Below are 24,966 nucleotides of genomic sequence, written 5' to 3'. Positions count from 1 at the left end.
GAAGACTAGACTTTTCCCCCTTGGTCTAGGAAAGGCATCTTCCACAAAATGCACCAAGTAGAAGCCCAGGCTAGTACTTGCACCCCAAAATATGAGTAAACTTCTCTGATTCCCAACAACACTCTTCTGTTTCACATAGGCAAAGGAACTAAAGCATCTAATTAGCAGAATAACCTCTTATCCGGTTCCAATACTTTATACAAACAACACTGTGGCCTGACATGTCTGGAGCCTGTAGTCCTTGTATTGCCCCCCCAAACTCTCTTTCATCACCTCCACTAGTCTACGTTCTCCACTTTCACAGAGCTCTCTGAAATACATGTAAGGCGCAAACTTGGTCCAATATTGTACTTAGAAAAAAGTACTTATTTCATATTTGAAGTAGTGTTTAACAAGCAGTTCATCACTGAGGCCAGTTATTACTTGCTCATTTTTCTATAACAAGATATGTGAAAACTTATGTAGGTCTCTGGCTAGACATCCTTGAGTGTAGGCTGCAGGGAAAGCTGCCGACTGATGAAGGTTAATAGAATTACTCACCTGAGAAAGGTAAGCAAATGGCATACTACTAGAACTGCATGGGTTTAGTTATGTATGCATGATCATTTTTAGAAAGTTATTGTTTGTAAAAACTGAAAATAGTAAAATAAGGTTAAATGGATGAAAGACTTATTTTTGGCTTGGTATGAGAAACCATACACAAGTATTACAGACTTGCTTTGTTTTTATGGGCATATGCTCTGCCTTTTATGCTTGGGTGATCAGAACTCATACAAATAAAGTTATTAAAAATGACAAAATTAGCATTCAGTTCATTGCCTACAAACAGTAACTAATTGCAATAGGCTGGCTATTCTAACAGTCTACTTCCAGCTCTAATTTGGGAATTGTCAAAGCCTCAGGAAGTTACAGTAAGATGCAGTGTTTCAACAAAGTGGGCACTGCTCTCTGGTGGGGACCCTCAGCTGTGAGAGAGATCCCAAATGAAACAACAACAACAACAAAAAAAAGCAGTGCTGTGGACAGAAAGGACTGAGAAATCATATCCAAGGCCTCCCTCCTCAGCTCCCTGCCTATTACAAAGCTACCCTTTCCTTGGTGGGGGATAATACTGTGGGATCAAAGTGGCAAAGGACGGTCAACAGGCCTGTGACGTATTTAAAACTGCTTGTCACAACTGCTGTGCAAAAGACATAAAAGCGATGATGGACCTGAATGAAAAGCAGCAGTCTGACCTGCCTCTAGGACTGTCAGTCAGTTCGCCCACCCTCATTCCCTGGGGGGGGGTGCAGCGGGAGAACAGAATTTCACCTTTGGGTAATTCGCAATGCAAAGTGAGGCTTACCAGGAATCGCCAGGTTTCGGAGAGCACTCAGTGCAGCATGCTGCACAGTTACATTTCCATCCTCCACATGTCTGTCTAGCAGATCCATCAGCTTTTGAACTATGCCATTATCCACCATATGGATGCAGTTTCCATCTGTGTGAGGTGAGACAAGTCACTTGTGAACGGAAGATTATTACTAAGATTTTTACAAGAGCTTTTTAAGAATAGAAGGGTTATTTCCTTGCTCCTTTCTAGATTTCGTTGTTGAGAATTTGACCACCATCATCAATGGGAGCTGCAGTGCTCATGACAAATTTAGAAGAGTGATATAAGAAACACTGAAGAAGGCAGAAATCCCCTATACCTCTCTACAAATGTGAAACAGTATTTTTAAAGTAGGCTTAACGCTTTTCAGGATTGTAAAGTATAAAACTACTGATGTTGCTGTATAGCTGAATACCAGCTTTCCCGCAACACGCAGTTTTTGTTTGTAGCTGTACAGACAGAGCATGATAGAAGGGCACAGATAAATTTACAGAAGCTATTATGGCATTTTCTTACCATTTCTGGCAAAATTTGCAATAGCCAACGCTCCTGCAAGCTGTAGCTGATGGCTATTGGAAGGAATCCATGAAAGTACTCTTTGGAACACACTGCCTTTTCCTCCTTCGAATAACTTTTGCATGGATTCATCTGGGGTAAAAAGCATAGACAAGTCAGCAAGCCAAAGAAGTGTTTGTTAGGGAAAATTCTTCTCCTTATATTTGTGAAGCTCTGCTGGCTTCACTACAATTAATCCAGTCCTGCAATGGGATGAGAGACAAAATCTGACCCATTAAATGTTAACTGGCAGGTAGCAGGTCATCTAGGTTATTTAGAAAATTAATAAATAGTAAAATTCAGCAGCCAAATGGCATTGCAAGTACCTGTTGTCGCTTTGCAGAAGATAGTGACACACCGTACCTACCTCCAAGCAATAATAAAACCATAAGATCAGAAGCTGTTTTAAGCTCTGCAATATCATCCTCTTTGTCACTGTCCACAGTCTTCTGGACAATCTCAAGTAAGCACTCCACCAAGCCTGCTTCAACCAGCTGCAGTTTAATGACATCTGAAGAATAGCATGGATAATAGGAGTCAGAATCATGATTTTAAATACATCTATTGTACATACATGCAGGACAGACTATGAAAAGAAGTAGTGATGTCAATGGTTTCACTGACAGCTTGTGTAGATAAAACTGCAACTTCTTTATTTTAAATTCTCAGGGCCAACTTCTGTTACTATTCATCTACTATGCACTCCCCCGGCTCTGGACTGCCTTTAGAGCACAACTATACGCTGAAGCTGTACGGAGCTGCTCTTCACCTCTCAAAAATGAGGATATTTCTCTACAGCAAATTGCTGGCATCTCAGTCGTCACGCAGCAGACTCATAAGGACTGTGCTGTGTTTGGGCTTTCCAAAGACTTTGGACTGTGTTGCAGAACAAACTTAGGCTTTCTTAGTCTATTTCATGTACAGAAGAGCTACTGACTTCAGAGACATGCAAGTATAAAATATAGAACACTTTGATGAAATCTCAGAGCAAGTAATCACCCATTTCTTTTAGCTGAGCCAAGATTTCTGCCATTTGTTGAAAGGGCTGCAGGAGGAGTACAGTAAGGCCAAATCCAAAAGTCTGGGTTGGGAGAGAAATTTGTTGTGATTGAAGAAAAACTGGAAACTGATGAGGCAAACTCATTTCTTAGTTGTTATTGGCAACAAGGCTCAACAGAGAAGGTGATAAACGTGTTTTTCAGGTGGTGATATAGGACTTGGGAGCAATATTTTTTTTGTTGTTTCTACAACACAATCCTTAACAGATTTTTCCCTGTGAACTTGGAGCTGGGAATCTCCTTTACATGCCTAAACTCGCTTTCTGTTAAGTGGGAATGGCAGGTCGTCTGATGCTGTGTTATGTCTTTTTGTTACGTGAAAGTGATTCTGGTAGTTTTTGCATGCTGATTTTAGAAAGCACAGTCACAAACCTCTGCAGAAATGTGCAAACAAATGGATTTCTCTTAGCTTTCTGCGTGAAATGGTGTTTTAACAATAAGGAGTTTAACCCAAGTTAAAATATTTTTCAAGGCCAAAGCTTTGGAAATGTTTTTTTCATATAGTTTACAAGTGACAGCTGGATGAGGAAAAGTGCTCTACCTCTGGTGAAGGATGTGTCTGACTCTCAATTTCCTGTTGTCACTAGGCTTTTTGCCTGAGTGAAATTCATTGTTCCTCTAAGAGCAGCTGACCTTCTCATGAACTTTGTTAGGGAATGCAAAATGTCCAGTTGGGTTTTTTTTTAAATGGGCACTTTTGCACTGAGGTACTTCAAAAAATAGAGAGTTCCCTTAGTTACAGAATACCAGGTTGCAGATGTTCTGTGATTTGAAATATAAATTGCTACACCAGTGTGCTTAAACAACAACAAAACAAAACAAAAAACTCTCAAAAAACCCTAACCGCCAAAATCCAGACTCTGCAAATACTTCATTTAGATGTTTTTGCCTCCAGACCTATTGCCAATTATCTACAATCGAAAGCACCTAAACAGTACCAGCACAGTGAACTCATTTAAGTATGCCTTCAGTCCACAGTGGAAGAGTTCAGCTGACTGCCTCATAACATGCAAGCACCTGAGTTATGTTCAGCAGCAGTAAACTTATCAAATTTTATTGTGACTATAAAACATAGTCTAAGAAAAATTAAGCATTTGAACTGAAATATGTCAAACTCACAAAAGGTTTGACCCAATTCTGTGTCAGTCTCCACGGATGGAATCTTAGAGCAACTTGCTAGTTATTATATAATACATGAATATATTTTGGTAAAATGTGCATTTTTAGAACTGAAAAAAGGAATCCTGTTTTCACATACCACTTAAAATAAAAGACAAAATAACTTTTTAAACTTGAAGTAAAAATGTATCTTGATTTATACTATGTAAACCAGACACAGACAGAGTGTGTGTGTACAACAGAGTAGGATGAAACCTAAATCTTTAGAGTTTACAATTCTATCTAAGAATTTATTCCATTCAAACAAGCTTTAATGCTGAGGTGATTAAAACAAGGTTATAGAACCATCAAATACTGTGATGTCTTCCATACTCTGAACTGCTTCCCACTTCAGTCCAGCTCCACCTCTTAACTCATTTCTTCGTTTCCTTTAAGGGCAGATGGTAGATTATACAAACCACCCAGAACTCCTTTGGGAGGAACATCCCGGAGGGGCGATCGGGCACACATCACTTCCCGCTCTGGCTTGAGCAGTGAATGAACCTCAGGTCTCCTGGGGCTACCATAATATATGCCACCAAACACTCAAATAATTAAATTCATATGATCTCTCAAGGAACAGTAGGGTCCAGCTCTTAGCTCTGCAATTAACAAGCCCCTTGCAAAAATAATGTCCATAGGAAATGGAACTGCCAGTGGTTCTGCGATCCCAGGAAATGACGTAATGACTGATGCCCTGGTGCTGTAACGGATTATGAAAGCTTGAGCGAGCGTTTGGCAGACAAATGTTGTAAAGCCCTCTAAAAAGCAGCTTTTGATATTCCCACTGCAGGTACAGGGAAATAAAATATAACATAATCATACACAGAGTGAATCAGAGGTGGAATTAGCATCAACAATTTGTTGGCTCCTGTCATATGCTCAGACAATTAAGACCTATTCACTTTACATGCAACTATCATCACAAGGATCAGCCATGGCAGCTTCTGAACGAGGCAGCCAGTTACTCTGCATCTAGTCCCTGAAAAAGACACCGATATACCAAAATACATATAAGGGAATGAATAAAAAATAGTGTAAGAAAAAAAATCAAATTCTCACCGTTTTCTGCCAGGGGAGCCAAAACTTCAAAAATCATCTCTTTTTTATCATGCTCTATTTGCTTCTTGAACAGTTTCACAAGCTCTTCAGCAATGTTTGTGTAGGCAAACTGCTCTTTACTTGACTCTGTGAAGCAAAAGGAAAAATTCAGTATCAAGTAAACAAACCACATCAAAAGGTAGGACTATTTTTTTCTCTTTATTACCAGGTTTATTCAGTAAGATGACTAATAGTGCTGCTCTTCACAGACAAGAACAATAGACTCATGCTTGTTACTAAATGAAAAGAAAAATGTCTAACACTTTAAGATAAATGTACTGACCTGAATTAATTATGATTAAGGCTGTTAAAAATATATAAATATATGATCAAGGCTGTTGGGGCTGTTTCTGCCCAACAGAATGTAAAGGTAGCTATAGAAACAGTAACATTACAAAAATATATATTAAGTCTTTGATTCCCCTCAGCTTAACAGAAAGACTAGCAGGTTATATACTGCATTTTCTGTGGGAGAGATGAAGAGTTGTACTGATTGCTTTAATATTCACGTGGTTTCACGATGGTGACATTTCCTTTGAAATCTGTGCGTGGCTGTTGCAGGACCATTTCATACTGCACAGATAGCATAAAGCAGCTTTACAGATGGGCTAGCTTGCTACCAGGAGGTTAGCCAGCAGATAATGGTTCTTCAAATGTAGATTCACCAAAAGCGTCTCTTTTTCCATTGCCTGTATCTTATTCCTCCTCACTGGCAGTATTACAGGGGATGCAGGTGGTAGGGCTAGTGTTCTGCATTCTCCAGTTACCACCTCCTGAGGGCCATCTGTAGTTAAAAAACCTTCCAGCACCTTTGCTACTGCTCTAATGGATGGTTAGGGATTATTTTAATGTAGAATTGGCCCCAAGGACTGGGGAAAAGCATGAACTGCCGACCTAGACCCTTTTGTGCACATCCCATTATTGGTTTCTCTCAATATGCACGACTGCATAGCATATTTTATGTGGATTTTTGACCTTTCCAGTATTTTTAAAAGCAGAACCATCACTCACTTTATTGGGTTTTTGCCCTGCTTTGACACAGAATAAGTTTCATATAATGCCTATCAAGGGATCTGTGCAATGCAGTTGTCTCTTAAGTGATGAAAAATGACAACCTCACAATAAAATTCCCTGAAGTTACAAGGCAAAAATAAAATATTACAGTTACGATGTGATTGACTAAGCTATTGCTTAAGGGAGATTAAAGTATTACAAGCTAAATTAATTTTGTGCCAATCTTAAAGAACAAGCATCTTTTCAGCATATGGGAACAGGAAGGGAAGCAGCTGCTGTTAAGCTTCTTTCCCATGGTTCTTATTACTCAACTGGACAGAGCTGGATCTTTCCAAAGAGGGAAAGGAAATGTAGTCCTCAGTGAAGATACCATTTATTATATTTAATATCCTTATGGTTTTAGTTGCATTTTAGCACTAGAATTTCCAGTATATGACTCGTATTATACTTTCTGCTGTGCAGACATAATACATAGCGCCCATCTTGAAGATCTCTCATCTATTCATTTCTTTAGTGTGATTTTGATGACTCTTTCTGTTGTTGATTTGTTAAGTAGACTTGTTTGCTATAAGCAAAGGTATTGTGTGTGTGATCAGACTACACTAGATAACATGATATTCTCTCTGGCCTTGAAATCTATGAACTTAGGACAGTTGTGAATAACTTCAGGCCACCAAGTAGTACAAACTCACAGATATGTTTTTCATATTTTGAACTGCTGAATCTTCTTAGAAATACAGGATGATATCATAACTGCTCTATTATTGTACTCCAGGGCAAAAAAACCTCATAAGACTAACATTTCACAGAAAAGGTTAGCAAAAGAAGAACAGCAATGTAAAACACGGGCCCTAACAACCTATTAGTTTACACTTGGTGGAATTCCAATGAAAACTAATCCACTTGCAAAGACATTGGATCAAAGCAGGACCACAAACTTCAATTTAAATGAAGTTGTAACTAAACTTGCTAAAAATAACATCTACAGCTTAGTAGTATTCATGATTTATACATGCAAGTATTTAGACTAGAACATGTTGAAACTCTACACCTAAAAGAACATTGTATAGGCACACTTATGAACTGTGCCTGTCTCGGTTTCATTCAGTGATTTCCATGAGCCAAATTTAATCCCAACATAACTTCGTGGAGCTACACCGCGATACATTATTTACATTATTAATAAATAATTCACAGTAAGTAGCAGCACTCAGGAAATACTGTTTAGATGATTTAAAATGTGCTTAGTTGCATTGAAGAACGTTAACATAAAACATAAGGTTGTACTAAGTACCCAAATAAATTTCAGTTACTGAAGGGGGAAAAAAAAAAAAAGACTACTATAGATTTTAGAGACAATAAGCAGGAATTGCTTGCTTTGAATTTTGAATGTACCAAAAGGAATGGAACAAGCATCAGTGCAAGGCTTTTGTTAGTCTTAAGATTTAACTCTACAAAAACTGGATGTAAATTTGAGATTAATATTGTGGACTTACCAAGTTCTGCTAAATTGCCAAATGCAACAAGGCACATCTCTGTCAGAGCTGCATTTTGGCAATGAATACCCAACAATTTCACTAATGTAGGAATAACACCCATATTGATAAGCTGTGACTGCAGGGTATCTACATAAAAAGAAAGTACAAAAGTAAGTTAGCATTTCTGTTCGTAGTACTATTCTTTAAACCAAAAAAGCATTTTACACATAAAGCAACTTCTAGGCTAAGCAGCATTAAAACGTCTGTCTCCTCTACTCTTCTACACTAGGATCTGGTCCAGACTTGAGATATGGACTCATAATTCCCCCTGCCCCTGGCAATGGGACGTATTCCCAGAAATACTCCCTCCTGATCTGGTCATAGGGTATAGTGAATTATGCAGCTACTGATAATTTTGTGGTTATCAGGTTCCTAATATATGTTGGGTTTGATTCTGAGCTCACTGAGACTAGCTTACTGAAATCAAACAAAACTACGTCAGTGAAATAATTATTTATCTGAGAGCTTGTTCCTATATACTGTTTTCCCTTAAAGATCAAAACTGGAAAATTAAAATTAGAATGAATATAAACTGGCACTGAAATAAACATGAAAAGTTTTATAAACACAGGAAGTCACAATGTAGATTATGAGGAGCTTGAGAAAAAAGAAAGTTTAATAAAGACAAAAAAATGGAAGGTTTAAGAAAAGTCCTTAGAAGCCATTCTGATAATTTCTTGCATAGGATGAAAGTTTATAGTAATTTACAAGTAAGAAAGTTATTGCTCCTAGATGTCTGCAAATAGAAAGATGCTTTGATGGTTAGGCAGAAACATGATTGTTTTAAAGGATTATTTATAACGATATTTTCTCTTACACATTTTACCTATAACATAGCAAAGAAGAAATACAGTTTCACAGTTGAATAGAATGAAGCAGACATGAACACACCAGATGTTGTTTAGTAATTTTCCTGAGCATCTTTTTTCCTTTGTTTCTAAGCACTTTAACTATGTTTAAATGTTACAGACTCAAAAGACAAGGATCCAAAGCCCAGTGAATTTAAGAGAATTGTGTTACTTCATTTAGCTTTGGGTCAAGCCCTACAGGGAAATTCTTTTTTTTTTTTTTTTTTTTTTTTTTTTTTTTTTTTTTTTAGGAATTCATTCTGAGCAACTGAAATCAGTTGGAGTTTTTATATCTGTGGAATCAGAGCCATAAAAATCGCAGATTTTTACAGGGAGATAAAAACATATTACATCTTAAGTCTAGCAAATTTAGTATCATCTCATGCTCTCAGAAAACTCTTTGCCTTCAAGATTCTGCCAAGTGTGTTTGAAATTTTCATATAATGAAAATTATGAAAAGATTCTGGAATGTTTAGTTACTTTATAGTCAGTGTAAAATACTTTTATAATAATTATCAATTTGGTACACTAAATAAGTAAATGGCATGGTTATTACAGGTTATTGGGGATGAGCAGGAATCCTTATGGCTTGAAATCTTTAATAAAACTGTATTACTTACCAGTAACTGAATTTCCTTTTTTGGGTGGAGGGGTTACCTCTTCCACAGATTCATGGTCTTTAGAGAAATTTATGAGAATGTCATGTCAGACATGAAAGAGCTGTTGAAGTTGTCAAATTTCAGGTAAGTACAAATTGCACTAGCGCATGCATTGAATGCCATTTTACCTCCGGCAGATGTGTGAGTCACTACTACACCCTCCTACTTCATTCCAAACTGACTGTAAAAATCTCTCTCTGAATAGGAAAATTGGGGAGGGGGGAGCTGGAATGGTTCTGTGGAGAAAATGATCAGGTAGGAGAACTCAAGTTACTGGTAAATAATCTTTGTCCTCGGTTTGTGATTGTCCCCTGCAGACACTTAAAAATTCTAAAGGAAAAATGGTAGTCATGGAGAGTAGGAGAACAAAGACACAAACCACAAATGCCATAGAAAATTATGTGGAAAGAAATTGCTTTGTTACTAGACTATGCCTTTAGTCACTCTAAAATCACTTTATCCAACTGTAATGGACAAAGAGACAATTAATCTCTATGGGCTTTATTTGGCCAAGTGTTCTGACATCAGAAGCATAAACTCCCTATTTTGAGCAGGGTTTTTCTTCTGCTGTCTCTTTCTTAATACAAAATATATAAAAAGCATGGAGGAAAAGACGAGTGGAAAAAGGGAAACTATATCCATCTTTGAAAGGAAACAGGCATCTTAAGAGCCAAATAGAAGGATGTGCTGTTGTTCAAGAGAGCATGGAGCGCACTGATTGAAGGGCCTCTAGAATTCCCAAGTAGGAAAAAAGGAAAAAGAAAATATACTAAGAAAGAACAATTGTACTGGGTCAAAAGTCAGGTATTATACCTGACTGCATACCAGTCTCATTTCCCTGGAGTAGAAGGATGGCACTTGAGCACAGGAATGGCCTACAGTGGTAGGAACGGGATTACACGAATTGCCAGTAAGGTAAATATTGATGCCTTAACCACAGTAACCAAAAGGATAAATTTTCTCCTCTGCCAAAGACAGGACGACCCTGTGAGTCACAAAGCTGCAGAGGAGGCAAAACCTTTGAAAATAAAAGGCTGCCAGCAGCTATTTGCTATGTTTATACTTAAGCCTGGGCTTGCCATATAAATTCTGAGCTTGTCATTTACATCTGCCATTCCCACCAATAGGAGGCTCTTTCTCTAGTAAATACGAGAGCAAAATCTATTAAGAAGAAGTTTAAGAGAAAAGTATTAGGTTTCTCACTGGTATGGTGACCTACAGCACTTTTTAGTTCAGAGAAATTAAAAACATCTAAGTGGTTCAGTCTTAGCTGAAGGGACTGCCAGCAGTTCTCTGGCTGTTCTATGAAAGACCGCAGACTGGGTAACTTGGAATAACTGCGTATCTCAGCCTTTCACTGCAGGAAGTGTTAAGGCCCTACTACAGCAGGAGACAAATTCAGGGGCCACATGCATCCATCCTGCAAGCAGTTGCCTGACACAGGACTAAAGTGAGCCATGAAACCAGGCAACATCGTGTCTCAGGATGAAACAGCATTTCTATCAGCTTCCTAAGCAGAACTTTATGCATAGTGAGCAGGAAGCATGAAAAACTGAATGTCTCTTCTGAATTTATGACTTAAAGCCACAAAAGAAACTCTCTGAAATTTCACACTGCTATCACATGTTGCACTAGTAAGACGCCTCTGTGTTCTCTCGGGGTGAAAAGCACTGACAGTGATGCTGTACAGATGCATATACAGGTAGATAAAAGGCAATCAATACATGCGCCAGCACAAAGAATTACCTACCTAAAACTTGAATTTCAATGGCTCCATGTCCTTCGGTGACACACATGGAAACTCCAAAGAGTAAGATCTAGGGAGAATATCCCAAATTGAGAACTTTATTGGGGGCATTTGAGTTTAAAATGCTGATTTAGGCTAGTTCACGATTCTGGACCGAGTTTCAGAAAACAACTAGTCATTTCATGTTTCATCAGTAACCGTGATTATAATACTAAAGGAAAATTTGTTTTGTACAAATTGGTGGCATAATTTCGTACCCTAGAGAAACCTGCTTGCAATCCCCACATCTATGTTAAATCATCATATAACATACAAGTGATTGTATTGATTATCTCACTATCATAAGAAACATACTTTTTATCTACTTTTACATGCTTTAGGTTACTTTGCATTCAGGTATATTTAGGTCTTGAAAGCATGCTAGACATCTTTAGCTGTGATGTAAATGAAACAAAAACCACGGCAAGCATGAAAATTAGCAAAGGTAAGTCGTAGAAGGAAGCATTACTGAAATATCGCTGTTAGACCATAATAATGGTGCCATAAATCTCCTTTTCATTTCTTGTGTATTTACATAGCTTCTGCACATGGTAAACAGTACAAATCAGTCCCCAACATTCATTCCAGTCGCTAAGAGTTTTGTGAGAATAAGCAAGGCTTGGCAGTTGTATGATTTAACATCAGAACGTTACATTTTACAAAGGCACTGAAGGAAAGACAACCTTGACAGACTGAAGTTTAATATGAAATGAGATGAGGAAGCAATCTATAAATGTATTTTTATCTACATATATACACCCATATATAAATATATGTATACTTTCACACATGCATACTGTATCCAGTTAACTTCTGATCCCCAATTTGACTACCTAATAAGCCAATTGGCCTAGTTCTTCCATGATTTCTGCATTTCTTTAAAAATGCTTTCATGGTTTGTTTTATAAATCTCAAGACACAATTAGCTACCTTATAGGCTGATCCCATCAACTTGTAAATAGTCTTGGCTCACAGGATTGTGAGATCTGCAGACTAACTACTCATGTCACTAACTCTTTTACGTGAGTGTTTGCATATGATTATTAGTTTTATTAGATTAGTTATTAGTTTTTCACCCTTTATCCAAGCCTGCTTTGCCTCTTGCTCTTCGGTAGATTCATAGCTACACACAGACTATACGTAATGATAAGAGTCTTCAGAATGGGAGAAGCACAGCAACCTACTGAACCCACTGAAAGGTGCCAAAACAGCAGCTTTAAGCACGGGTGCTCTGTTCCCCAAATAAAGTTTGCATAGCTTGACAAAGAAAGAATTATTATAGGTTTTTGTCAAGACTTGCTTCTTTCGGGATTAAGCTATGAGCAAAAACATTCACAAACATGTGTGACACGTTTGTTTCATTCCTAGCCATACCTGCAACTTTGCATTTTAAGAACTAATAATGGCAAGCAGGGATGAGCTATTTGTGTCTGATTGAATTTGGGTGGTAAAATACGATTATGACAGAGAGGGTCAAGATAATCTGGGCTGAAGGCAAAGGGATGTGTCCCATCAGAAAAAACCCTCTGATTTCTAGCAATGCAATTAAAAATTGACACTTTTTTTTAAGCTTAGAAGAACTGCAAGAGATGCCAAAGCCGACTTTGTTCTGTTAACATTGCAGTGACTAATGAAATGATAAGATACCAAGGAGGCAAAGGAAGAATTGAGAGACAGCAGGCAAAAGTAATTCCTGAAAACAAGCAGATGGCACAAGAACCTTGTAAAGGGAATCTTAGTTTTAAAGCTTAGACAACAGTGTTATGAATGGAGTTACAATTGCAAGCTGAGTGTCCAGAATCAGGACGAGATACAAGAATGCTCCATTAATTTGCTCTGTTTAGGAAAAGAAAATATTACTTGTAGCTGCTCTTTAGTTGCCATTTTTGTAAAACTCATGTGTGATAAATTCCTATGCTAATTCAAAAACTTAAAGTACTCAAGAATGAGTCTCATGTTAAAAAATTAAGGTAGTTGATAGCTATTGGAAAAACAGAGCAATTAGTTGACTGGGAATGAACTGTTTAGAATCAAATAAAACAATTTATATACTCTTTGCTCATAAAATGCTAAGGATTAGAAAATATTAGGGTGTTCACAGATAATTAGATGCAACTAAGAACCAACTGTGCTGTAATCGTCCTTATCTGGATAGCTAGTGCAACTTGAAAGAGTGTGAGTCATTAAAAGCGGTAAAGAAATCTTCAAAGTCCCCACCTGTAATTTTGTAACAGCACGCTAAGCAGGAAAAGATTACAGAAACAAGAAAAGAGAAGGTAGAAGTGCTATTTCAAAGACTGAAACACTTCCTTCTTACATTTCTAATATTTTTTCTTTTATTTTTGTCCAATTTGTTTCCATAACTACAGACAAAGCAATCTCGGACTCTAGGCTGCAATCCCATACTCCTCATCCTTCAGCAAAACCAGTGCAGTGTTATTTTCTTCGTAAGTAACATGGGATCAAGCCTTTGCAAGTAAGTCCTGAAAATGGTATCCGCTAATCTGTGAGCACAATTAACTGTCAGGGCAATCTGAGTTTTCATGTTTAACAGGTCAGCAAAGAACTGCATTTACTCAGAATATTATCCACCTGATGCTGCAATGCGTGGAAGTAAGTGGTTGTCTTGGGCTCATATTTGACATTGACTGTTGTCCTGAAAATTTACAATGGTTCACAGGTGATATTTTTAGAGCAGTTCACAACTATGGCCCAATTGTACTTGTGGCTCTTAAAACAAAACTGGCAAGACAGGTCAACTACCTGACTCTCCATCACACGCTGCAGGTACGGTCACTGAGTTTTCTTCTAAAAATTTAATCCTCTAGCCTTATTTTTTTTCTTAATATTGATTTGGCAGATTATTTGGGGTTTAATTCAGTGGTTGCCCCAGTCAGTGAGCAAATTCATAATGGAACTACAGGACACAAGTCTTACACAGCATACCCATGGGTGCTGGGCCAAACAGGAGCTGGGTCACTACCAAAAGGTCCTTTCTCATGGAGACCACCAAGTATGTGGGATAAGGTGAGGGTTTGATAAGCCCCCAGCATTCCTCCCTGATGTAGTGGTAGGATAGGGTGGTGGTGTGCACCCCAATCCAGGAGCTGGGAATACTCCTGCATTTCTCACTTCTGACATTGCTTCAGCGGCTCCTGTGAATATTGCGTCAGTTCGTTAGTTCGTGCAAGATGAAAGATGTCATTTAGCAGAGTAGAGAGCAGCTAGTGAATCCTCCTAGTTGTCACTGAACTACACAACTGCTTTATTGATTGCATCAGGATAAGCTATCCTACTAGATGGAATGAGTCATTTATTCAATGTTCATAACAGTTAAACTGTTCAGAAGCTGCTTGTTTGGGAGATTTATCTCATAATTAGTTTTCCTAGGGAAGATCTGCTGGGAGCTTGGTCACTGAAGCAAAACCGATACAGTATCTCTACACAGCGCTTTTGGACTCCTCTGTCTTGAGCTACCAAATATACTGGATGCTCATTAGTCTTAATTATTCCAGAGGATTCTGGTATCTTAGAGGTGAGAATATCTACTTGCTCCAAGTATTTTAACAAGTAAAGAAAATATGGAGTTAACACTATGAAATGTAATAAAACGTGACACTCATGCAGACATCAAGCAAAACAGTTCCTGAAAACTATATGAAATAAAGGAACTAGAAATTTGCTATTTGGAGAAGAAGGAAGAAGTATTGTAAACAAGTATTCTTAGAAAATACTAGGAAAAGAGGAGGAAAAAAGAATGTAAGAACAAGAGAAAGAGAGGAGACACATACGACAGTGATATTTGGAGGAGGATAAGTAACACCAAGAGCTGAGAGCTCCAGAGAGATGCACAGAAAACACAAAAGGAAACTATGCTAGAAGAGATGATAAAGCAGATTAAAAAATTATACAGTAAAGGTAAAAAAAAAAAAAAAAGTTAAGCCTATGAACCATCCTGAAAAGTAGAAGAGTTTTGGGGACATAGGTTTGGAAAGTGAATTACAGCAAGTGATAACTTTAAGGAAATGGTGAGCAGCTAATAAAGAAGCTATTTCTTCCTAAGATAAAGCACTACAATTCAGGAAATGGGCATGATTGAAGAGACAATGTGATTAGCTAACTACATTTGCAATCTGTGCCATTACAAGTCAGGAGAACAGCCTCTATTTAGCTTTCCTCATTTATCCCAATTTTCTTGGGCAAATTTCAAATTTTGAAAAACTTGGAAATGTGTGAACACTCTAAAATATGCTTTGGCATATTACCACGCTTGCATGCAGAAGCAAACTAGGTACTAAAATATCAGTACGTTACAACTAGTGTAGAACACTATTTTCTTACTCTTAGTGGTCAAGGATTGCTCATTTAAGATACTATCTTGTGTTTTTGTCCCAGCCCCTAAACATCTACATTTAACGGGATAAAGAATTTAACCTTATAATTTGTAGACACAGAACAGTGTTGAACATACACATAAATTATTCCCCATTTATCTTAGAAGAAAGTAACATGTGGTTTTATATACATTTCACAAGGAGAAAAATGATTAAAGAAAACTGTTTGGCATACATACCCCCAAACTGTCAACAAGACAACACTGCATGCCTGCAACAAATTAGTCTTATGGTGTTGTTTGATACTAAATGAAAAAGAGAGGACTTAATGTAGCCTTCTAGTTTACTTCCGTAAATCTGTTTTTTCCTAAGGTGTATGATACATCTCCATGTATTGCTTTTAGACAAAAAAGTAAATTCCAGATGTAGGTTTTAAAACTTTATACGATATGCTATATGGAATTGCATCAGGAAGATATCTAGTATTTTGGGGAACATAATTTTACTGAAACAGAAAATTGTATATGTGAATTGAGGTAGTTGATCTTTTCAGAATAACTTAGTGTTAATATCCACAATGTAAACCTACAGTCGACTTTAACTTTTATCTTTTTTCTTTTTTTGATGGGATTGTTCTCCTGGTAGAGATAAAGCAAATTTTCGGTGTTGTTTACCATTCTCATTGCTATAGTTCATCAGCATGCCACAAAAGACAGTCAAGAGCTTCTCACTGGCTGGATCTGTTTTACTGCACAGTGACCTTATATGGTCTACTACAATATGTGCACCACCTGCATGGTCAACTGCGTTCCTGCCCTCATCTGTAAAACAAAGAGTTACATTAAAAAAAAAATGAAACCAAAACCCACCGTAGAGTCCCGAACATAACAGTAATCATACAAAACAAAGGTTTTAAACAGAGTGAAGTCATTCCTCCAGTGTTGTCAAATTCATCTAGAGAGATGCTTGAGGGCCAACTTTTAGTGCAACAGAGCTAGGAAAGTGAAAACACCTACAACAAAAGGGATTAACCACCTGGTGCTAATACCCTTGTAAAGAAGTTCAGTGTTTGACGCAGAGCTGCTGGAGCTGATAAATAATATTTTGAAGATACATTGGGTTTTGTCAGAGGGAGGTTTTGAGCACTTTACAAAGCCCAGTCCATACACCCTTGTGGACCAGGTAAATTACTCCTGCCATTATACACATCAAGAAATTGAAATACAGAAAATAAATTGCTTAGGTTACTTAAAAACAAAACAGGGAATAAAACGGACAAAGCAGACAGAGGTACTAGTTCCCAGTCACAAATTCTGTTCATGCACTCACTCTGACACACAGCAGGTTCTTTGTACTTCTATACCTGAAATTTAATACCACTATCAGATTCTTTTTGTATGGCTAAAAGAAAAATTCGCTCTGCATCTATAAAAGACTACAATGTTCTGAGGTGTCGCAAATAACACACCATAATCTTTGTATGGAACTCTTTCTGTATAACAAATCAGATTTGATATATCAGTGTAGGAATAAAGGAAAAATTGGCCTTCTATTACAGTAATCGACAATACCGCTTCCTTTCCCAGCAGGCAATCAGCAACAGACAACAGTCAGTAACCTAAATTCCAGGGCTTCCAAAAGGAGAGATTTCCAAGTGAGTTACAGTTGGAGTCAACTGGAAAATCTGGACGAAAACAAAACCTTGGGCGGAAAATAACAAAGCAAAAGTTTTGCAAAGAACACCCCCTCTCCGCCTCGATTTCTTAATGGCCCCAAAGCAAATCTCCTATTTCCCTTGTTATTCACCACTCTGTCATCACTTCTCTCTCTCCCCATCATATGTGGAGGTCAAGCTACCAAGTTTTCCTCATTCTGCAATGTATTCAGTATGAAAACCAAGGTTGTCCACATTTATAATATGATCTTCCACTATAAAGTGTTCCAGAGCTCTGCAAAAAGAAGTTTCTAAATCTTCCAATTCTTGTTAATACTATTTATGAGGCATATATACCCCTTACATACTCTCTCTCTCTCAAAAAGGATATATATTAAAAAATAAGTATTGTATATACACCTACACTATATATATTCATAAATATAAATATACCTCTCTATATAAGGGGTATATATAGGCACTTCAGATAATTTGCTGAGTGGAACTGAAGGAGGAAGGGTAATTCTTGGTGGATCTTAACTATTAAATTTATTACCAAATTAATAAGTGTTTTGCAGAGTAACTGAGATACATGCAACAGAGGAAAAACGTCACTGCCATGACTGTCTCCACCTTGGACATGATCACGACATCAGGGGGCTGTGTTTCACTTGCAGGTATGTATATTCCATTTTGAAAAAGGAGAAACTGGAATCTGTTTACAGTCAAACAAATTCAAGATAAGATTCTGTGTCAAGGAAGGACTATAAAAAAAGGAGAAACATAAAAGAAATAAATCTCTCACATCCTTGATGCAGTGACAAATGTAGGCATAATGCTGAAATGAAGTCCTACACCAAAATATAGTGAGACAATATAGTCAGGTGTTCAGATTCAGTGCTTATGTTTACCAAATCAGCAGAGAAAAAACCAAATTTGTCTGGAATATTCCAGCATGCTGTTTTATGTATCCTCTTCTCGTATTTTTTATTACAAAAGTTACGCAAATACATGCTTTTGCATTTGACTCACCTTTTTTGTGAGTCAAAACAGGTGTCCAAAATGAAACTGAATCACTGATTCTAGATAGAGGGACTGAATGTGGTCCTTAAATTACTATAATGCAATTGAAATCAACAAACTAATACCATGATAAAATCAAGCCTGAGATAAGAATCAGGTGTCAAGCTTGTTCCCATGTCTTGATATGGAACTGCATATAAAATATGTAAGCAAAGAATAATATAGAGTCGGGTGAGGGTTTGGAAGCAAGGGTTAAAAAACCAAAAAACAGTTACAAGCCAAGTTCCTTACCTGGATGGAATTTGGCACAACTCCACTGAAAATAACTGTGTAATAATATCTTACAACAAATGAAAATCTAACTCGTGTATCTTTTTACTTCCATTCTCTCTGGTCTGTCAAAGAAATTATAGATCGAAACTGCTGTATCTTTAAGTACGTAATAGTCTCTCACTTAAAATACATGACAAAATTCTTATCCACACAATATTTCTGTTAGATAGATAGATATCAGCTTCTGCTGTACAGACAGCAAAAGTAAGGCAGAAAGATTCAGAAACAAATCTCACTCCAAGAAATATGTCTCTGTCTCTATAGTCTACTCAAAAAGTTAGGGTAAAATGAACTTCAGGATCCCTCCCAAGTAGGTGGCAGGCCATAAGTGCCAGACTTTGACGTGACTATATAGGCTGGTAGATTCGTAAAAGAGACGCCTTAATTGAGTTTGTTGCTCTACCTCTTTCCCAGTCTAGAGCTCACCCTGCGTAGCTGCTTCTCTGCCCTAGGCAGCTGGGTGAAGAACAGACCTGGGCTAGTGCTATAATTAGGATCTCCTGGTGTGGCCTTCTTATGCCCAAGAGGATTAACTCAGCTTGTTAGTGCAGGACCACAAAGAATCCTGTACCAGATGTAGGAGGAAAATTCTGACTACCCACTCCAAGCTCAGGCTATGACACCCCGTTGCATCCCCAAGCAAAAAGTGTATTTCTGACTCAGAATGCTCCATGTACTTATTACCAACTTGCTTCTCCCTGCTCTGTCGCTAAGAAACAGATTTTGCACACAAGAATACTCACCGAACTCCAAATCATTTACAGTCAAAACAAGACCACAGCATGTTGCTGTGTCTTGTTCTCAATCCAACTATTACCTTGCAGTTCAGCAGCTCTATGAACTCCCCCGCTTAACGTGCTTCCAGCCTCCCAGAAGCTGTGTTGAAATTTTTTCTTGTGACCTTTTTAAATAAACATTTGCTATTCCTAAGAGATCAGTGATTGAACAGTTTAATGAGAGCATTCACATTTCTGCTTAAAAATGCTTCACTACAGCTCACAAAGGGCAATGCTGTTGTATAGCTTTTTTTAAGTACACGTAATACTGTTTAAAGATGCCAGAATGACAACAACCCAAGAGACCAGAGCGATTTTTTCCCTACAAAATGTACAGTAAGATTTATTACAGAATGAGTTATTACTTCCACAATGTTCTGTAGCCCAATGCAACGCAACCATCTCTAAGAATTAGTACAGTCTCTTTTTCTATCCTGAGTTGCTCACAGGAGTTTTATGCAAAACTGGGTTTTAATGTGGATTATCAAATTACTGTGACTGCTCACTTTCCCCCTGTGAACAGTCTTGTCAAATTTCCCTGTGGCTCAGCCATGCCTGCTCCAATGGATGCCCAAGTCAAAGATCAAAATTTTTTTTGTGCATAAGATTGGTAGGTCTTTAAAATGCAGCACTTAGAGTAGTTTCAATTTGCTTTTCCCAAGATGTGTTTGCATAATTTTCCCTTGAGTTTTCTTCCCCAGTTTACTGAATCCTAAAACAAACCACTAAGTCATAAAAGGTTAACAAAAGAATTAAAGCAACAGCTTAAAGTATGAAAACAATGTAAAGCATAAGCTATATACAGCCAACGAGTTATTTCTAAAACATATGCACCAATACTATGATTTTTGTCACCATTGTAAGGTTATTATTTCTGGAAATATAGTTACATCAGGTAAAGGGCTATGCCATTGTATAGGCAGATATCAAAAAATATTTTTGCAAATAGCTCACCTAGCGCTCTTTAATCTAAACCTTAAATTAGCTTTGTTGTTTTTATACTGGACCCTTTTTTTAATATAAAGTTTAAGCTCTGCCAATCCAAGTGACATTAGAGAAGCAGATGCATCTCATACACATTGGGACAAAAACATTTCTTATTAATGTTCTATTAGGCTATTGAGCTGTGTCTTCACAAGAAAAAAACAACACAGTTTCAGACAGTTCTAAAAATTCATGTTTTACCCAACTTTTAATTAAGTTTTAAAATATATTGGTCTGGTTCCTCCATTATTCCAAGCTTTTCCCTTCATCATCTCTAATATTTAAACTACTGTTTAGAAGTCATTTGCACTTCAGAAATGATCCTGGTCCTGCAAAGATGCACACCGTTATTTAAGTGTGTATATGGTGAGTAAACCCACAGGCTAGTAAAAATCAGGTAGGTGTCTATGGTTCCGGTGGTGATGGCATCACAGCTAGTTAAATAATGACTAAGTAAAAGCATAGAAAATTATGTTCAGTATAGTGATGTACTGAATGGTTGTTTGAAAGCTTGTCCATTTTTTTCTCACAAAAAAGGTAAGGTATGAACACTCCATATTACCTTTGCCTATCATATCTTTACATCATGATGGCCACAGTGCCACTGCTTTCCAAACAGTTCTTTGCTAAGTCTTTGTTACTGTATCTTCATTCTGAAATGTGAACTTTGTGTTTCACAATACAATTTCATATGTACTGATACTTCTCAGTAGGGGCCCTATATTGGTTTGCAGACTCAAAATGCATAAAATAGATTTAACCTTTAAAAAGCACCAGAAATCACGAGTTACCATGTTGTTATAATGTTTATTATATATGTAGGCTTCCAAAATGTACCCATTTCTCAGATAATCAGCTAGAAAATTATTTGACAGCATTTCTCAAAAATAATCTTTTGGGCTTCAAACTTAAGATTTGTACTTTGAAATGTTCTGGTTTTGTCTTGCAACTGGAAACCTGAATTCTCCTTTCTCCAATTCATGTTCTACAAAAGTTTATTGGAGTAAATAGTTGCACTGGCATAAATGGTGCAAGTCAGTGAGGGAAAGGATGATTTGTATGATCAAGGTCCCTGATTTGCATAAACCAAGCTGCCAAGACAGCAGCTTTTGGTGACATGGAAAAAATATAGTATTTCTTTTAAGATTCTTTTACTCTGCAATTGGGTGTAATGATCAAATCATTTAAATGACATACTGCCATTTTACTTTAAGTGCTTCATCTTTATTGCATTTGGCTACAATCTGGCATTCTTTTTGAACAAAATATTGCTTAGGTTAGACCCGTGCTTTATGGACAACATTTTTTAAATTATTTTTTTTTAAAGATGAACTAATTTACAGTAGCCCAAGGTGTGGGGGGAAGAGTTCTTTGTACATGTTCTATTTTTATTTTCCTCTGTTTTTTAATTAGGTCCTCTTTGCATGGTTTTTGTACTGAGGCGTTCATCTGCTCCTGCTGCTTATTCTTTCACCTGAAGTCATAATCTTCTGTGATATCAAACTGGCTGCTGCAGAGGAAATTATGATGTGACATATAGAAAATTATGACCATGCGTGGGGAAAAAACAGCAGGAGTAGAACTCCAAAGGAAGAAAGGCCCTGCTTACACGTTTCCTCTCTTCTTATTAAGAAAATAGAAAGAGAAAATATTCGAAAGACACTGTTAGGGGCAAACCCTTAGTTAGTGTAAACCACGTTATCTGTGTAGACATTAGGAAAAACATTGCCACTTATATAAACTGAGAGTTTACCTTTTTTTTTTCTGTCCGAACACTGTAAAGATAAAACTTTTAATGCAATGCTGTCATTCAGTTTTAATACTTGACCCTACTTTTTATCTTCAATCTGTTTGTGTATGCTTTTAAATCACTGGATTCGGGACCCTGTCAATTCTTTAACTGCAAGACTACAGACTACAACCCTGTTACAGAACACAGAGCAGCATTGCATTAATTTTATTTTTTCAAGGAAAGTAAGCTTCATGTAATTATATTGCACTATTATTGTTTGCTGCTTTTTCCATGTCTTCTGTGCACTTGTCTACAAGGGACAGGACACAGCAATACTGTATTTTGAGAGTCATGCTTTAATAATTTGAAAGATAAGTTTTGAGATTGCTCTATCTTGTACTGAAATTTCCTTTCCCTTTATTTAATTTCTTCAGGAATTATAAGACTCTGATTACCAGTACAGTTTTATTTGCTTATAGATTAAAATCATTCAATATAGCCTTAAAATTTTTGCTTTATGAAGAAAAAATAATCTTGAATTAGTCATGCTTGCTTCAGAGATAAACAGAACAGTCTTGTAATCAGTTCATCTTAAATTGCTGGCAACTATCCTTAGCCCTAACTCCAGCTGCATTGAGGGTATTGTCTCATAAGTTATTCTTTTTGAAATTATTGCTAAAATAGTAAATATGTAAACAGTAAACTAGAAATGCTAACAGAATGCTGTCTTTTAATATAGTGCCTTCAAAGACTGAAAATATGTATCATTGATCTTTTTTGACAAAACTGTTGCCAGCATATTTACTGGCTAATGACAACTGAGGCAGCAGCGTACTGGCCCTCTTACGCAACCGGTTTACTCTAACAAACACAGATTTTAAAATGTTGTATCCAAATGGAGATCTAGGGGTATTTTTGGTGGACTCCTTATAATATGTTCAATGTGTGGATCATAGGCTATCAATGGCAACAAGCCCTAACCTCTCTCATGAGTACTGTGGGATTTCTTTTGTCTACACAGTCAGGAGTTTGGCAGAACGTTTGAAGGGACAGGTAAATGTGCCGGTATCGCAATCTCCCTAATGTTATGCTGAGGCAGCAGTCAAATGCAAGCCAGATTCAACTCCGTAACTTGATTCTAATAAAATCTGCTTATTTTTCATATTCCTCTTATGTCAGATACATACAAGAAAAATCACGTGTTTCTGATTTCAGACAAAAGAACAGTGATGAGTTTACTGTTCAAGACTTTTTAATACTTTACTTTCAGTCAAATTCTACTAGTGGACCTGAGATTTCAATATAACAGCAGAAATGTTTTTATCAGCAACAAGACATAAAATACTACTAGTCTCAGTATTGGCAGGTGATTTTTTCTGGATTCCAAGGAGATTTTAGTTTTAAAGTGTAGTAATTGTCCTGGTTTTGGCTGGGACAGTTAACTCTCTTCTTAGTAGCTGGTACAGTGCTGTGTTTTGGATTTAGTGTGAGAATAACGTTGATAACACTCTGATGTTTTAGTTGTTGCTAAGTAGCGCTTATCTTAAGCCAAGGACTTTTCAGTTTCCCATGCTCTGCCAGCAAGCAGGTGTGCAAGAAGCTGGGAGGGAGCATAGCCGGGGCAGCTGACCTGAACTAGCCAAAGGGGTATTCCATACCATGGAACGTCATGCCCAGTATATAAACAGGGGGAAGTTGGCCGGGAGGCGTGGATCGCGGCTCTGGCATCGGTCAGCGGGTGGTGAGCAACTGCATTGTGCATCACTTGTCTTTTCTTATTTCTTTTTTTTGTTGTTGTATTCTTTTTCATTACAATTATTATTATTCTTAGTTAGTAGTGTATTTTTATTTTTACTTTAGTTATTAAACTGTTCTTATCTCAACCCATGAGTTTTACTTTTTCCCTTTCCTTCTCCCCACCCCACTGGGAGGGGGGAGGGGGAAGCGGCTGTGTGGTGCTTAGTTGCTGGCTGGGGTTAAACCACGACAGTAATTTCCACTACTGAATTCTATTTGAAAATAAAGCGGCCAACCAGTATGAAAAAGTTCTACTAGATACATAAAAGTCAGGTAAAGGCTCTCAAAGTTGAATGTAGCACTTCCCTCTGCCTTCCTTTTCATGTGCAATATGCTTACAGCAGATTCTTTGGTTGATTTTGTAACTTTATGCAACTCCTTAGTAATTCCATTGCAGTCAAACAAATTATTCTAGGTTTATGAGAGCATAAGTCAGAGCTGAAGCCAGCCTATGCTTATTATTTCATACAGCATGAAATAAATCATGGAATGCAATTATATAGTAAAACATCAGGCAGTTTTTCTACACTGGTAAATAGGCATTTATAGCATCTCATGCTATTAACAGAATAAACCTGCACACAGCAATTAATTAGAATTTTTACTCCCAGGCCTTGAGTGCAATGTTGTCTCTCAGCTTCAAACTCTCCAAGAAAAAGGGTGTGAACTGAGCATGGCATGGTCACAGTCTGGTGCAGAACAGGGGCATTCTGCTGGGTGCTGCTGAAAGGAGCTTGGCAAGAGGCTTAGCCTGGTACTGTGTGAGAGCGGTACTGCTAGCTGAAGGAGCTCGAAGGAGCTGTGGGTCTCCACCAAAGCAGCCAGAGGAGCAGTCTCAGAAAGCGTGTAACCCATAGGGATTTAGAGTAGGCTGGGAAAAGCTCAAGAAGCAAAAAATTAAACCAAACCAAAAAACCCCACCATAAAGCATATTTGCGGATCCTACTAGGCCCTGGGAAGAAAGAAAATTATTCAGAGAAGTGAGAAAGTAACAAGTGGCCCTGGGATCTAGGAAAAGCTGGGGTGAGTCTTGGATTTGGGGTCAGTGCTATCCCTGCCCCAAATCATGAAGCCTAGGGGGAGTGAGAGGACCTGGCCTTCTAAAGCAACTCTAAGCAGCAGTGTGCGGGCTGTTGCCTGTTAGTGTGCAGCCTGCATGGAGGAGCTGATCTGTAGAAGATTCTTGTATCTGAAAGGTTGTAGGATACAGCCTGAGAAAGACCAGCAAAGTGTTTTGTTTTAGG

The 24,966-nt window shown here is 37.6% G+C and overlaps 1 protein-coding gene across 4 annotated transcripts in view; it reads right to left on the bottom strand.

The window, feature by feature from the left end:
- RAP1GDS1 (Rap1 GTPase-GDP dissociation stimulator 1) overlaps positions 1-24,966 on the bottom strand; it is a 104,438-nt gene that overhangs the window by 10,635 nt on the left and 68,837 nt on the right. For 3 of the 4 annotated variants that reach the window (XM_050896219.1, XM_050896221.1, XM_050896220.1), the window contains exons 5-10: positions 16,098-16,244; positions 7,755-7,883; positions 5,206-5,331; positions 2,295-2,438; positions 1,889-2,020; positions 1,346-1,480 (exon numbers count right to left, since the gene is read on the bottom strand). In XM_050896219.1, coding sequence (XP_050752176.1) covers positions 1,346-1,480; positions 1,889-2,020; positions 2,295-2,438; positions 5,206-5,331; positions 7,755-7,883; positions 16,098-16,244 — 813 coding nt within the window. The remainder of the gene's footprint in view (positions 1-1,345; positions 1,481-1,888; positions 2,021-2,294; positions 2,439-5,205; positions 5,332-7,754; positions 7,884-16,097; positions 16,245-24,966) is intronic. The other variant, XM_050896222.1, reaches the window with a different exon arrangement.

The sequence above is a fragment of the Gymnogyps californianus genome, chromosome 4 (genome assembly GCF_018139145.2).
Source record: "Gymnogyps californianus isolate 813 chromosome 4, ASM1813914v2, whole genome shotgun sequence".
NCBI classification, from domain to species: domain Eukaryota; kingdom Metazoa; phylum Chordata; class Aves; order Accipitriformes; family Cathartidae; genus Gymnogyps; species Gymnogyps californianus.
The sequence above is the reverse complement of the archived record's forward strand: the minus strand, read 5'-3'. Positions and strand labels throughout refer to the sequence as shown.